Source organism: Scardinius erythrophthalmus (assembly GCF_964197995.2).
Source record: "Scardinius erythrophthalmus genome assembly, chromosome: 2".
NCBI classification, from domain to species: domain Eukaryota; kingdom Metazoa; phylum Chordata; class Actinopteri; order Cypriniformes; family Leuciscidae; genus Scardinius; species Scardinius erythrophthalmus.
In genome coordinates, this window is record NC_138222.1 from 11,741,695 (window position 1) to 11,755,574 (window position 13,880).

The 13,880-nt window shown below is 38.4% G+C and overlaps 1 protein-coding gene across 7 annotated transcripts in view; it reads right to left on the reverse strand.

The window, feature by feature from the left end:
- Positions 1–13,880, reverse strand: part of mpdz (multiple PDZ domain crumbs cell polarity complex component) — a 105,498-nt gene that overhangs the window by 18,154 nt on the left and 73,464 nt on the right. For 3 of the 7 annotated variants that reach the window (XM_081391780.1, XM_081391779.1, XM_081391776.1), the window contains 5 exons: positions 13,673–13,850; positions 9,041–9,151; positions 5,668–5,730; positions 2,017–2,088; positions 541–712 (listed from right to left, as the gene is read on the reverse strand). In XM_081391780.1, the coding sequence (XP_081247906.1) occupies positions 541–712; positions 2,017–2,088; positions 5,668–5,730; positions 9,041–9,151; positions 13,673–13,850 (596 nt within the window). The remainder of the gene's footprint in view (positions 1–540; positions 713–2,016; positions 2,089–5,667; positions 5,731–9,040; positions 9,152–13,672; positions 13,851–13,880) is intronic. The other 4 variants (XM_081391782.1, XM_081391781.1, XM_081391778.1 and 1 more) reach the window with 2 other exon arrangements.

Sequence of the window (13,880 nt, forward strand, 5' to 3'; positions counted from 1 at the left end):
GTATTCACATATTCACAAAAGTACATAAAAAAAACTGCACAGATGAAATTAATGTTAATGTATTATAAATGTACTAAGTTGCAACTTCATCATTGCCAATGTGAAATTACAAATATATGTAAATACATGACAAGTTTCAATAGAAGTTACATTAAAATATATTTTAGCTTAACATAAATGCTTGTCAGTACATTCAGAAGGACACATTAACCAAGTTTCAAATACAATAGAATGAAATTGAAATCGAATATGAAATTGCATAGAAGAATGCACTGAAGTTCTTCTTAAGTGGGTCAAAAAGTAATCTAAAGATTTTGATTTAATTGCCATCAACATACAATTAGGTGTCCAAAAACATTACATTCAGTTCCCACTGAGGCAATTTCTTTTAAAGTATATTATTTCCGTACTAAGTACTCATTTTAAAAGTATGCTAAAGTGTACTTCTTTTTCACAAGGGTCTCCCTCTAAATCTAGTCCTGGATGAGCGCAGTGTGACCCTCTGGCGGCGCTGTGTGTTATATTGTATGTGAGACTCACTCCAGCTGTATCCGTACTCATCCTCCTCTTCGTCATCAGGACCTTTGTCATGAAGAACGAGTCTGTCAGGAATCTCAGTCAGAGTGTCCGAATCTGTTTCTCCAACATGTGGAACGACCGGCAGTGACAGGAAGGGTGTCGCCAGGATGTTTTTCCCCTCCTCTCGATTCAGCTGCCGCACAGATTTAATAGCGGTTTTTACTCAAAAATAAAACGCATTAAAAACTAATATACTTCATATCCAATTAGCATATCATCCGTCAACACGAACACGGCATCCTTCATTAAACCCATGAAATATGAAGCTTAATGTAATCAAATCACATTCAACACATTAAACTGTTCTTCATTTCTCAGCATGAAGAACCAACAAACCAAGACATGCTGCTGTTCTTTAAAAGCCTTGTTAATCATTTGATAGGTCTGGTAAATTAATGTTTAATGAATGAAAAGTAAAAAAAAATAAAAAATGGGTTACTTATCATACTATAAACAATATTACATTTGTACGTCTCAAATGTTGTTCCAAATTTGTATGACTTTATTCTGTCAAATAAACAAAAAGGAGATGTTGAGCAGAATGTTCATGCTACTCCTTAAAATTCAGTCTGTTCCTCATACAAAACTGTTCTTATGATGTGTCACAAATGTAAAGGCTTTGTAGTAACACACATGACGAAGATGAATAGGTTTTAAGTCATGAAAAGGTGAAAAGGTGAGCTGATTTTAAGTCAGTTATTTATATCTTTTGCTGTAGTGTGTCAGTAGGAAATATCAGTTTACATTTCCAAACATTCTTTTTGCCATTAATTGTAATAATCCAGTGAGATTTTTATTAACATGGGGTATTAACATGCCTAAGACTTTTGCACAGTACTGTATATATATATATATATATATATATATATATATATATATATATATATATATATATACACAGAGTAAATGAGGAACTAATCATGAACACCTGAAAGTGATTAGAAACAAACGAGAACTAATACAGACATGACAGAAACTAAACTAAACATAACTGTGACATGATGCTTTTTAGTCCTTTTTTGAGTTGGACAACTCTTGTGATTTCACTGTATGGAAAAAGAACAACATCTGCTAAACATCTCCTTTTCTATGCCACAGAATAATGAAAATCATGAAGATTTATAGGTAAATGGAAAGTAAATGACAAATCTTTTTTGTGTGTAAAAAAACTATTACTTTTAAATTAATTTTAATTCAGCCTTTTTTAATTGTGCTAATATCTGCATATTCATATATTTAGTAGTCATCATATAATACGGAACATTTTTATTTTATATGTATACGTATTTATTTACTTGCATATCTATATACAATTATAAAGAACAAAAAGAGGGTTTTAGGGTCATATATATGCAAATGTTATGAAATTAAGTTCCATAACTGCATATGGATGGGAGAGGAAACACATACACACCCACACCCACACAAAACACAAACCTTAAACGGTGTAGGAGTGAAAGGATTAGTCGAACATAGACGAAGGAAAGGTCTACTTTGAGTGTCAACGGCCTACAGAAAACAGAGAATAACCAGCACCAGTGAGACAGAGACAGAGAGAGGGAGAGAAGGAAAGAGGGAGGTCAAGTACTCATACAGACTATACAGCAGTGCACAATACAAAACATAATCTACACTACAACTGTTGTTCTTAAGTCGGCATGTGAACAGGGCATGTCACAAGCTGGCCTGAAACTCAGCTGGTCATCTGTTGATCTTTGAGAGCCTACAGTCTTTCTGCCTCTAATGAAATAGAATACTAGACAAAGTCTCTTTTAAGGAAAGTCTGTTCACTCGGCAGCCATATTTGCAAAGCCTCCTTGCAACTATTTTGGGCATCTAAGACCAAGACCTCTCTACTTGAATGAGGGAATCCTGAAATCTCAACAACTGCTTGCCAAACTCACAATTAAATAACATATTTCAAATCAACAACAAAATCTAACATAAACTGTCCCATAAATGTTGTTTCTTTTACTCAAACAGAATTTAAAAAAAGCTTATTTTTCAGGCTGGACAAGAAAATGTGAATGTGCAGTCCTATGCGCACATCTTAGAACACTATTTCTATAGCAACTGGAGTTTCTAATGGGATTTCTCAATCAGCGATTGGTTCTTTTATTTAGAAGGTGGGACTTATTCCGACATATTGCGCGTTGCACTTTCATTCATAAGTAACATGAGTGCACCGTCTTTCTATATATAAAGTCTTTTTACTAGCTTAGTACGTACTTTGTGTAATATTGAATATTGTTTAGTAATCACTATACTGCCTGCTAGTTTTGAAAAATATTGAAACAGTAGGCACTATGTGCAGATTGGGATTGGGATTGGGAACATTAATATCCAACATCATTGTCACAAGATTTTATTAATTTTGAAATGATTTTTCTTTTAAATGTTAATTACATTTTATGTAAAAATGTACACTTTTATAGTACAATCAAATAAATGAGTCAAGAAAACATGATACAAATCATGCCTGTAATTATTTCACATTCATCTGTTGCATTGGAAATGGACTGTCAAACTAAGCATGTTGCATTGTGGGATATAGTAGTCCAAACAATGTACTTTACTTACTGTATATGGCACATTTGGGAAAATAGGCCTATAGTATGTCAGAGTGTTGTTGTTGTTGTTAACTAAATCTAAAGCAAACTAAATATTTCAATTTTAAAAATTTAAATAATGCTGAGATAAATAAAAAATGGCTAAAAGTTTTAATGAAAACAAACCAAAAAAAAAAAAAATCAGAATTTCATAACTTTAATTCAAAATATTAATTAATACTGTAGAAGTATATAAATAACACTGGTATGTCGTCCTATTATATGCATACAGAAATTCACATACTATATACAGACATAGTAGAAGAAGTTGTTAGTATGCTATTCTGAACACTGCCTCAAGTCTCAGATTGCACAGCTAGGGAGCCTTCAAAGACGCCTAAAGCATTCTGCATGCAAAAAGCTTATGAGTTGGTTAAATATGCATTGCCCATCACATTGGCTGGCTTCTGCACAAGTTCTGAGAGTCTGGCTGCCCAGGGTTTTATCAGTTCACAAGTCTTGCTTACAATGTAGTGGGCTGCAAGATTGTCTAAGTGTCTAATCTTATTTTACCAATGAATTCTGATGGTTTTTCCAGTTGTTTGTTATAAGCTACTAGATAAAATCATTGTAGCTTGGTGGGGTGCATTTCCATTTTTGGATCTCTAGATGTCAGGAAACAATCCTTAGAATTTAGCGATTTAAACAATTATTTATATTAGTGTGCAAATGTATGTTTTGTTAAAGGGGACATATCATGAAATCTGACTTTTTCCGTGTTTAAGTGCTTTAAACGGGTCCCTGGTGCATCTACCATCCCAGAAAACGTGAAAAGTGACAACCTAGTAACTTTGTTTTGGTAAGCCTTTCTCTGCAATCATGTCAAAAAATAAGCCGATCAGATTTCACTATAATATTATAGTGATCTCACAGATCTTATTATAATATTACTATCCCTTAATCTGCACGTTTCCACCCACGGCGCCACCATTTGGTTTTCGCAACTACTAGTGCGTTACTACTCATACGTGTAACCAGTTCTAACGCAATGGCAAAAGTTCGAGCAAAGCATGCAAACTGTTCTGTCATTGGCTGCACAGATGAGCACAGAACACTATTTGACCAAAACATGTCACAGCTGGGAACTGTGTCAACTTGTGTAAAAGTCGATGGGATGAATCAATGTAACTCCACAACAACTACATAAATGTGTCCACTAACCATTCAGAAACGTCCAGGTGCATCTAAAAGTTGCAACCTCTTCCTGAGTCTCTCCATAAGACTGCACTCCGCTACTGGTTATTTCTGAGATTTGGATGAGTGAGATTATTCGCGTGTTTTGCTATTGTATCCGAAGCTTGTGTAAAGGATCGGCCGTCTTCTGAACGGGGCGGGGAGCAGCAGCTCATTTGCATTTGAAGGGACACACACAAAAATGGCGTGTTTTTGCTCACACCCAAAAAGGGGCAACTTTGACAAGCTATAATAAATGATCTAGGGGGTATTTTGAGCTGAAATTTCTGGGGACGCCATAGATTTATATTACATCTTGTGAAAAGGGGCATAACATGTCACCTTTAACAAAAAGACCACTCCCTTATTGTACCATAGGAAACTGTGTTCAGCCAGTAACATGGATCACAAAGGTCAAGTCAAGTCATCTTCATTTATATAGCGCTTTTAACAATGTAGATTGTTTCAAAGCATCTTTACATAGATAAGCGTATAATTTAAGGTAACAGAGATTGTTTTGGCTTTATAGGCGGTTATCTTCAAAAGACCTGCTCTGAAATGCATAACTAGAAAAATCATTTTACAGACATTCCCATGATTTTTCAAGCCTGAAAATCACAATTGTAAAACTCTCTGGTATGTCCGGGTTTTGTGTGATTAAGGAACCTTGCCTCAAGCACAACTTCATAATCCATTTTCTTGCACAGTTATGTCTGTGAAATAATCAGAACTTAAACTGACAGGCTATTAGTGAACACTGTGCTTCTAAGGAGGAGTTCAAAATGAAAATTGTCTATTTTCTCACTCTTCATGGCGATCCAAGTCTTATACACATTATATATATATATAAAATAAAAATGAAGTAAAACTAAATAGAAATATAAAAACCTAATAAAAATTACAATTTAAATGAAAACTGAAAATTCAATAATCAATACTATAGTACAGTAAATAATACTAAAACAAGATGATTAAAATAACATCAGTGAATCGATTCTGTTTCTCGTATAAATCTATCTTGAAATCTTTTTATAGTGCTTTTTAAATGTTTTTATTTTATTTTATATATATTAACAGCCATGGTCTCTATGAACTGTTGTGGTAATGAAAGACAGTACCATATTATTTTGTTACACTGAAGACAATCATACAGGTTTAGGAACAACCTAAGAGTTAGAAAACAAAGACGAACACAATTTTTGGCGAACTATTTAAAATCCAGAGAAGTAATGGAGTCATGTCTGTGATTAAGTCACACAGTACCACAGTTTAATAAAACACTGATTTCACTCTGGTTTGTACTCACCTTCTCACTGCTGGTCTTCAAGTTGAAGGCTGGAACTTCTTCCACTGCATCCAGCGCAGATGTCTGCCGTTATTAAAAATTAAAGAACAGCCCTCGTCAAACACAGCTAAAGAAGTCCCACAAAAACCTCTCTTCATGACCTCAACAATGTCATTAAACTCTAACATCATTTACAAAGCTCTCTATTGGTCTAGAAGATCCAAACTAAAGTCCTCCACAGTAATGAATGTCTGTCCTTATGGCCGTGAGCCAGCTGTGGATTCCCCCTCGTGTTTTGTACTTGTTGTTCAGTACCATTGAAACAAAGCTAGTTTTAAGAGCCATCTGCAGAGAGACATCTGCTGGGCGGGAAAGAGGCATGGATCATTAACCCACATCTGGACACAGAGAGTTGATAAAGGTCTGATGAAGAGCAGGACAGGCCACAGGGAGCCAAACTTTAAAGCTGCCTTGATACAGGCAGTGGCCAGTTAGAAATATACCAGAGCTTGGACATGTTATTGAGATGAGTTCAACATTATTACAACACATTAAATTCTGGATGGGGTGATAAAATGATTCATGGTGTAGTTTTTGGATCTTTTGCAGGTTGATATTTCAGCAAAAACAGTCATGATGTGTGATATCTTGATTAAAAACAGAGTTGTTTTGCGTCAGATCATGGAACCCCTTCTGAAAAAGCAGCACACTTTAGCATATTTTTAAAAAGAGTACTTAAGTGCAAAATGAATCAATGAATGGAATGTTTTCGGACACTTAACTGCATGTTAATTGCAATTAAATATGTATTACAGTTGAACATTAGAGTGCTTTTTTGAGAGTATTTAAGTAGGACTTTTTATATGTAAATTCATAATTACTTGTATTGTCGATGAAATATGGTTACAGCGTTTTGCCAAATGTACTGAAATTACTAAAATATGTTTAAATGCCATGCATTTCCATTTGAACTTTCTATTGAAACTATTTGAATTTGCACTGATAAAGCTGCAATTTAGAACATTTAAAATATATTAAATATAAATGTAGTATCAAACAAAACACGACATTTAAAATTAAAATCAAATACTTCACGTGCTTTAGTATGTTAGTCAATGTATCAAAATAAGTGTTAAAATACTTTAAAGCATTACAAAAGATGATTAAAACAATGACTTATAAAGTAAAACTTTTAAAAGTGCACTTAAGTGTGTAAAGAAAAATACATGAAAGTGTACTCTCTTTAAGTACACTTAAGTGGCATTTTATTCATTATTATTATTAAATTATCTGTAGTTAATTTTGAAAAAAATATATAGATTTGATGTACACTACAAATGCAAATTCAATACAATTAAGTGCACTTCTTTTTTACAAGGGATGTTTTCATTCTATTTTATTGCACAAAAATGGCATCATTATATTTGTTTTTCACAAAGAACGCTAGCATATAGTAGAACTAAAAGCTGCAAAATTGCATGAAATGCTCATAACCACGGCAACTTCTTCCATGCCATAACCATGGCAAACCACGGAAGAGTTTTCAAAAATGTGCCATTTGATAACCATAAAACACATCAGACACACATATAGGACGTCTCAGTCTAACCTGTAGCGGTTTGTATGTAAAGCAGGATTCAGGATAAGGATGCAGAGTTTGCTCTGAGCGGTTCAGTTGTAGGAGGGCTACGGGAGGCTTCTAAGCACAACACAGATGTTAGCAAGCTAGTATATCAGCCTAAACACATTTAATCCTGGGAGACAGATCATTAAAAAATCCAATATTTAAACTAAATGTGGCGTTATTGAAAAAGGAGCACATGGCTTGGGACATTAACAGCGAACTTTGGAGAGACATAACAGGAGCATTACTTATTTAATCACATTTGATTGTGTTCCCTTGTAAATGTGTTTTAAGTTGATTTAGTGGCAAATTTTAAGGCTAAGCAGATGCCAATGGAAAGAAGGAATGCTGGAAGCAGAGATAAGACTGTCAGCTGAGGGCCAAACAGAAATTACCTGACACTTTGGCATTGGGAAGCATTTTAAAGTCGCCCCATATTTCTCTATGACAGGAGGTGAATCAAAACTATACAGAGAGTCAGACTGAGAGACAGACAGATGTTGTGAGGATCAAGAGCAGACAGACATATAAATGAGGAGGAGGGTGAGAGACAGATGCAAAGTAGTCGAGTACATCTTTCTGAGCACTAAATGGTGATGAAAGCGGTTTGTTAATATTTGTGCTGGTTGATATAGAAGAGATTCACAATGTACTCACAATGATTCTGCTGACAGTATCAAATTAAGCAGCACTGTACATTGCAGTGATTTTAATATGCTTCTTATTTGGTCATTAGGTTTCTCAAAGAGCATGTCGTTAAACTAGTTTCATGATTCTTGTGGGTAGCATTAAGAGAGCATATTTTTAATAGTCTTTCTGATATAAACTTCAGTAACCAAACTGGTGTCCAAGTTGGTAAGCTTGATTTATTTCTATTGATCTAAACTGTTTCAATTAATTGACTTAAAACATTAAATAATTTTGTTGTACTAAAATGTTTGTATTAATATATGTAGGTACATATCACTGTTTATTACTACCCTTGTGAAAAAGAAAAGTGCACTTGTATTGAATCATTGCTTTAAAGTACACTATATTTTGATGTGTTGACTAACATACTAAAGCACATGTAAAGTACTTGATTATAATTTAACTGAATTGTTATTCAATATTACATTTAAAGTTGATACATGTCTTTAAAAGTTCTAAAGTATTCTAAAGTTATCTAAAGTAAAACATTCTAAAGTGTAGCTAATTGCATTTAATATAAATTTAAACTACAATACATTTTCATTTAATTGCAGTATATTATTTCTAAGTATATTTTTTCTTAAGTATGCTAAAGTGTACTTTTTCACAAACGTGTATATATTGTTATATTGGTGCATTTCAATAAAAATGTGTGGATGATTTTGTGTGTTTGATGAGTGGATGATTTTTTTCTAACTATATTTTTACTGCATTTTGAATTGTTGGCATGCAGACATTCATTAATACATATCAGGCTGAAATCAATTTTGAGGTTATCAACAGAATGTAACCAGTCATTGTTTTAATTTAATTTGTAAAATGTATATGATATGAATGTATACATACTTTCTAAATAAATGCTTGTGTTATGGCATATCAGGTTTAGAAATTTCACTCATATTGATATCAACTAGACTTTAGTATTGTCACAACACACATAGAGATTTAAGCTATACTGCCCAGCCATAGTTAGTATGCAACTCATATAAATGTTATAAACACGCACACGTGTTGAGCAGCAAATAAAAGGATCTTGTCATTTCCCATGATCAGTAGATGCTTGAATTATGTGATACTGACTTTGTCTTTGTGAATGATGCTCTGGACTAGGAATACCACTGGGTTTGCAGCATTACGGATGGCCTCCACTGCCTGCTCATGACTGGCATCACGCAGATCTACTCCTCCCACCTGTCTCACACACACACACACACACGCACACACACAGAGAGAGTCATTACTGGTCTATATGAGCAGGTGTGGAGCTCTGTCCAAAACCCGCCAAAAGTTTGCCTAACCAGGCTGGGCTGCATGACAGTATATACAATTCCACAGTAAAAATGCATGAATCGATTTTGCTAAATAATTTATACCACATTACATTTTAAAAAGTACCGAGCAGAAAACTGTGCAATGGCCACTTCCAGTGAAGACAGCTTCTCTGATGATAAAGGAAACGTCTTGGTTATTACTGTAAACTCCATTCCCTGATAGAGGGAACGAGAAGTCGTGTCGATGTACTGACACTAGAGGTCACACTTGGGAGCCCCAAACACCTCTGATATTTTGAGAAAAGGCCAATGAGAATTGGCAAGTTGAATTTGCATGCGCCACTCCCCCACACATATGGGTATAAAAAGAGATGCCATGCATCTACTCATTCAGCGGGCAGTTCAGTGTTGTGGCAGGAGAGATCCATCTCGTTCACTCCATCAGGGAGCAGAGGTTACAATAGTAACCAAGACGTTTCCTATGTCAGTCACTTCGATGTTGTGTCGATGTACTGACACTAGGGGTCCCTATGGAAAATGACACAAAAAGCTGAACCGTGATATAAGGTTTTAGCGGTGCAGATGTCAGCAAGCTACTGTGTGCCGGGTAACAAGTACACTCAAAACTTCGTAACCTTTCCAACACCCCATCTATGCCGTGTAAATCCTTTGTACCTCAAGGGGACAGAAAGGACAGTACTTATAGAGGGTCACTTCAACTGTTTTTTTTTTACTTTTTTAAAAAAAAAACCTTAAAGCTGTGCAGACCAAAAGATATTGCTGGGGAAGCATTTATTTCTCTCTCTGCTGAAAAAAGAACACTACATCACATGCACTTGTCAACTGGGAAGTACCTCACAAGTCTCTGCAGTAGATCCTACCTGAAACGGAAGGAGGTCTACAACACAGTGGCTGGCAAAGGGAAGACAAATGTGTACCATCAGGGAAACCATACTATGGAAAATACATAATATGGGATTACCACCAGGAAATCATGGGCTGTACATGGGCTGACCTGAAAGGGCATACATCACGAGTACTGGGATTGGCGTCGAATTCTTCCATCGAATTCGACTGCCGCAGGGTGCTCAAGGGTAAAACACGTCAAGGGTTCGCCGGCCCAGGGAACTTAAGTGGACAAAAATGAGCTTATCACCTCAGGGAGGGGAAAAACACTGTGTGCAAATGGAACACTTGGCCTGTTGCCCGTTGCTTACCTGTTTGTACCTAACACACGGGATAAAACTGGCTCATCACGGAGATTGTAAAATCTCGCAAAGGTATTTGGTGTCGAGGCACCGTTAACTAGAGCCCAGGAGGATGCACTTGTCATGGAGTGTGCTCGCACTCCTAAGGGGCACAGCACGCCTTGGGCAATGGCATCCACAATCCAGTGGGCCATACTCTGTTTGAAAACAGCCTTCCCCTTTCTGCTGTCCCTCGAAACAGACAAAGAGCTGCTTAGAGGGTCTGAAGCAAGTAAACATGCAAAGCACGTACCGGACACAGCGACAACAAGGTTGGGTCTGCCTTATCCTGAGACAGCGCTTACAAGTTCACCGTTAGGTGCCTAAAAGGGGTGGTGGGAACTTTGGGCACGTAGCCCGGCCGGGATTTCAGGATCATGTCAGAGTATGCCAGACTGATCTCTGGGCACATTTCGCTGACAGAGAACACCTGCAGGTCCCAAACCCTCTTGAATGGAATTGAGCGTGGTCAGGAGGACCATCTTCAAAAAGAGGAGCCATAGCCCGACTGACTCCAGGGGCATAAAAGGAGCTCTCTGTAGGCCAAGCAAGACTACATAGTGGTCCCAAGAGAGAATAATACCACTGTGGCAATCACACATCACCTTCAAGGTGGAGGGGGACAGCCGTCCCTCCACCCTCTCCTGCAGGAAGGAAAACACTGACCAGACTACAAATATCTGTGGATCTTCACCTTAAGAAGAACACCAACTAGGGAACAGACTCCACTTCAAAGCATAGGCCTGCCTCACAGAGTGGGCTCTAGCCTGAGTGATAGTGTCCATCACCGCTTGTGATCGTCCACATAAGTCTTCTGTGTCTCATCAAGGGGCGAGATGTGGAGCTTCCAGAGCAGTGTCTGGGCATGGGTGCCAAAGAAGGTCCTTCCAAAGGAGGATTCGCCAGGGAGGGGCTATCGCAAGCGAAGCTCCAAGAACAAAGTCCGGATGGGCCAATATGGCACAACCAGCAGGACCTGTTCTCCATCATCCCTGAATTTGCACAACGTCTGTGCAATCAGGCTCACTGGGGGAAACACATATTTGCACAGGACCTGGGGCCAGTTGTGTGGTAGCGCGTCAGTGCCAAAGGGGGCCTCGGTCAGGGAATATCACAGCGGGCAGTATGAGGATTCTTGAGAACCAAACTTGTCTACCTGTGCTTTGGAGAATGGACTCCAGATCAGCTAGACCACCTGGGGATGGAGTCTCCACTCTCCCACTGTCACTTGTTGCTACTGGGATGTGAGTGGCCCACAGTGTCTTCAAACTGAATCGCTTAGCTGAGTCTGACTGTCCTGGTGGGCCAGTCTGACTTTCCTGCGGGCAGATCTCTTAAAGCCTTGGCCTGATGCTTGGCCTGGTGCCTTCAATGACTTTGTGAGTTCTTTGTGCACCTCCGGGAAGAAAGGCACTGCGGTGGGACACAACTGAGAGTCACGCTCCGAACCCAGATACCAATTATCCAGCTGCGAAAACTCAGACCACTCCAGCCCAATGTTTGTAGCAGCTCTGGCAAACATGGCAATAAACTCTGCATTACACTCAGACTGAGCTACTGCACCAGAGGGTGGGAGTCCAGCCAAGTCCTCCGTATTGGAAGGTGTGAGCCCATCCTCTAATGCTACAAAGAACAGTGTGAGAAATTAGGCTAGCCATAAGACGAGCCGCTAGCCTGGGAAAACCCAGACTACTTCCGGCGAATTTCAATTCTCTCTTCAGGATAGTCTGGAGAAGAGCCCATTCAAACTCATTACTGTGCCGCTGAAATCGCGGCACCAATCAGAAACGTTTGGGGAGGGATTTACATGATGACGACAGCGCAGCGAAGCTGAAGGAGTTCTCACGCAGTGAAAAATACATTGCGGAGCAGAGAGGAGACTGACAACACGCTGACAGACAGGACAGAGCAGGCTACTTTTCGGTTACGTTTGATATTAAACATATTAAACAGAGTCTCAGCTTACAAATTTGGTAATTTTTTAAAAGAAATTTAAACAATAAATACCGTTTTGTTGCTCTTTAATGTGCCGTGACAGATCGCTGTGTAGAGCATCAGTTAAAGCTGTTCTTGTGAACCGATAATCTCTTCCTTCTAATTAATTTATAGCCTCAAATAAACATGAACAAACATAAGAAGGAATGTTGTTTTAACCACGGAAAGTGGTGAGTACACTCCGTTTTTCAAGTTCAAATCCTCCTATGTTAATCTACTCTCCTGACTGCTTTGTCGGACAAAATGGCGGATGGCGAAGTATGATTGGTCAGATCACCTGTCAATCAAGCTGAGCTACGTCAGTTGGTGACGCCCCTTTGGAAATGATTCGTCTACATAGCTTCCCCAGACCCTTCACTCAGTTTCAACTGAGAAGGGTCTGGTTTTAACCAGGCTAACGAGCCGCCTAACTTATCTGTGAACTCCCCTGGGAGGTCCATGGGGATTGACCTGGTGAAAACACTCACATTGTTGCCCTCATATTGCCCTTGTGCATTGTAGGAGGACCAGGATAGGGGAGTGGCTGAAGTTACTCCTTCTCTTGACTAGAAAAGAGTCACGACTGCAGCATTGCCATGGTCATGTTCTCACAATGAGGACATGAACCATCCACAAACGCTTTCTCAGCATGGGTATGACCCGAACACGAGGCAGAGATTGTGGCCAGCCGAGGACAACAGATATTGACCACATCCAAAAACAACCAGTTGGAAAGGCATCTTTGAAAAGAGACTCTCCGTCTGTGCTTGCTCTTTTAGAGGAAACTGCACTTTCAATGAAGCACAGGGAAGCTCTCAGCACTTATCCGTGTGTAGAGATGAGAGAGACCACTGAATGCGCCATCAACACCAGCTTCAACAGCTTCCTTCTTGGCAGAGGTGAATGGAATGAGTGCATGTGATAAACACAACCACTCTGCTCCAAAGAACAAATCTGAATGAGTGGAATGCACGCCATCTCCTTTTATACCCGTATATCCGGGGGAGTGACGCATGCAAATTCCACTCAGCAATTCTCATTGGCCTTTTCTCGAAGTATCAGGTTTTTTTTTAGAAGTATTTTTTTTTTTTTATTATAAAAAAGCAGAAAGTTTTCTGAAGGTTAGGGTTAAATAACAGTATTTATAACTAGCAGTAAATAAAAACATTATTATTATGAACAATTTCCCCATTTAGAAAAATAAACGTGTGTATGTGTACCTCTACAATCCTGTCTCCTGTCTTTAGTGTGCCGTTGTGTCCTGCTGGACTGTCCTCCAAGATGTGTTTAATAAAGATACCCCGCATCACTTCCCCGTTGCTAAGGCGACTGCCCATGCCCCGACCACCAACAATACTGATGCCCAGAGATTTCCCGGCTTCCCTGTGCAACTCCACTCTGAACAAACACACACATAACATTCAATTA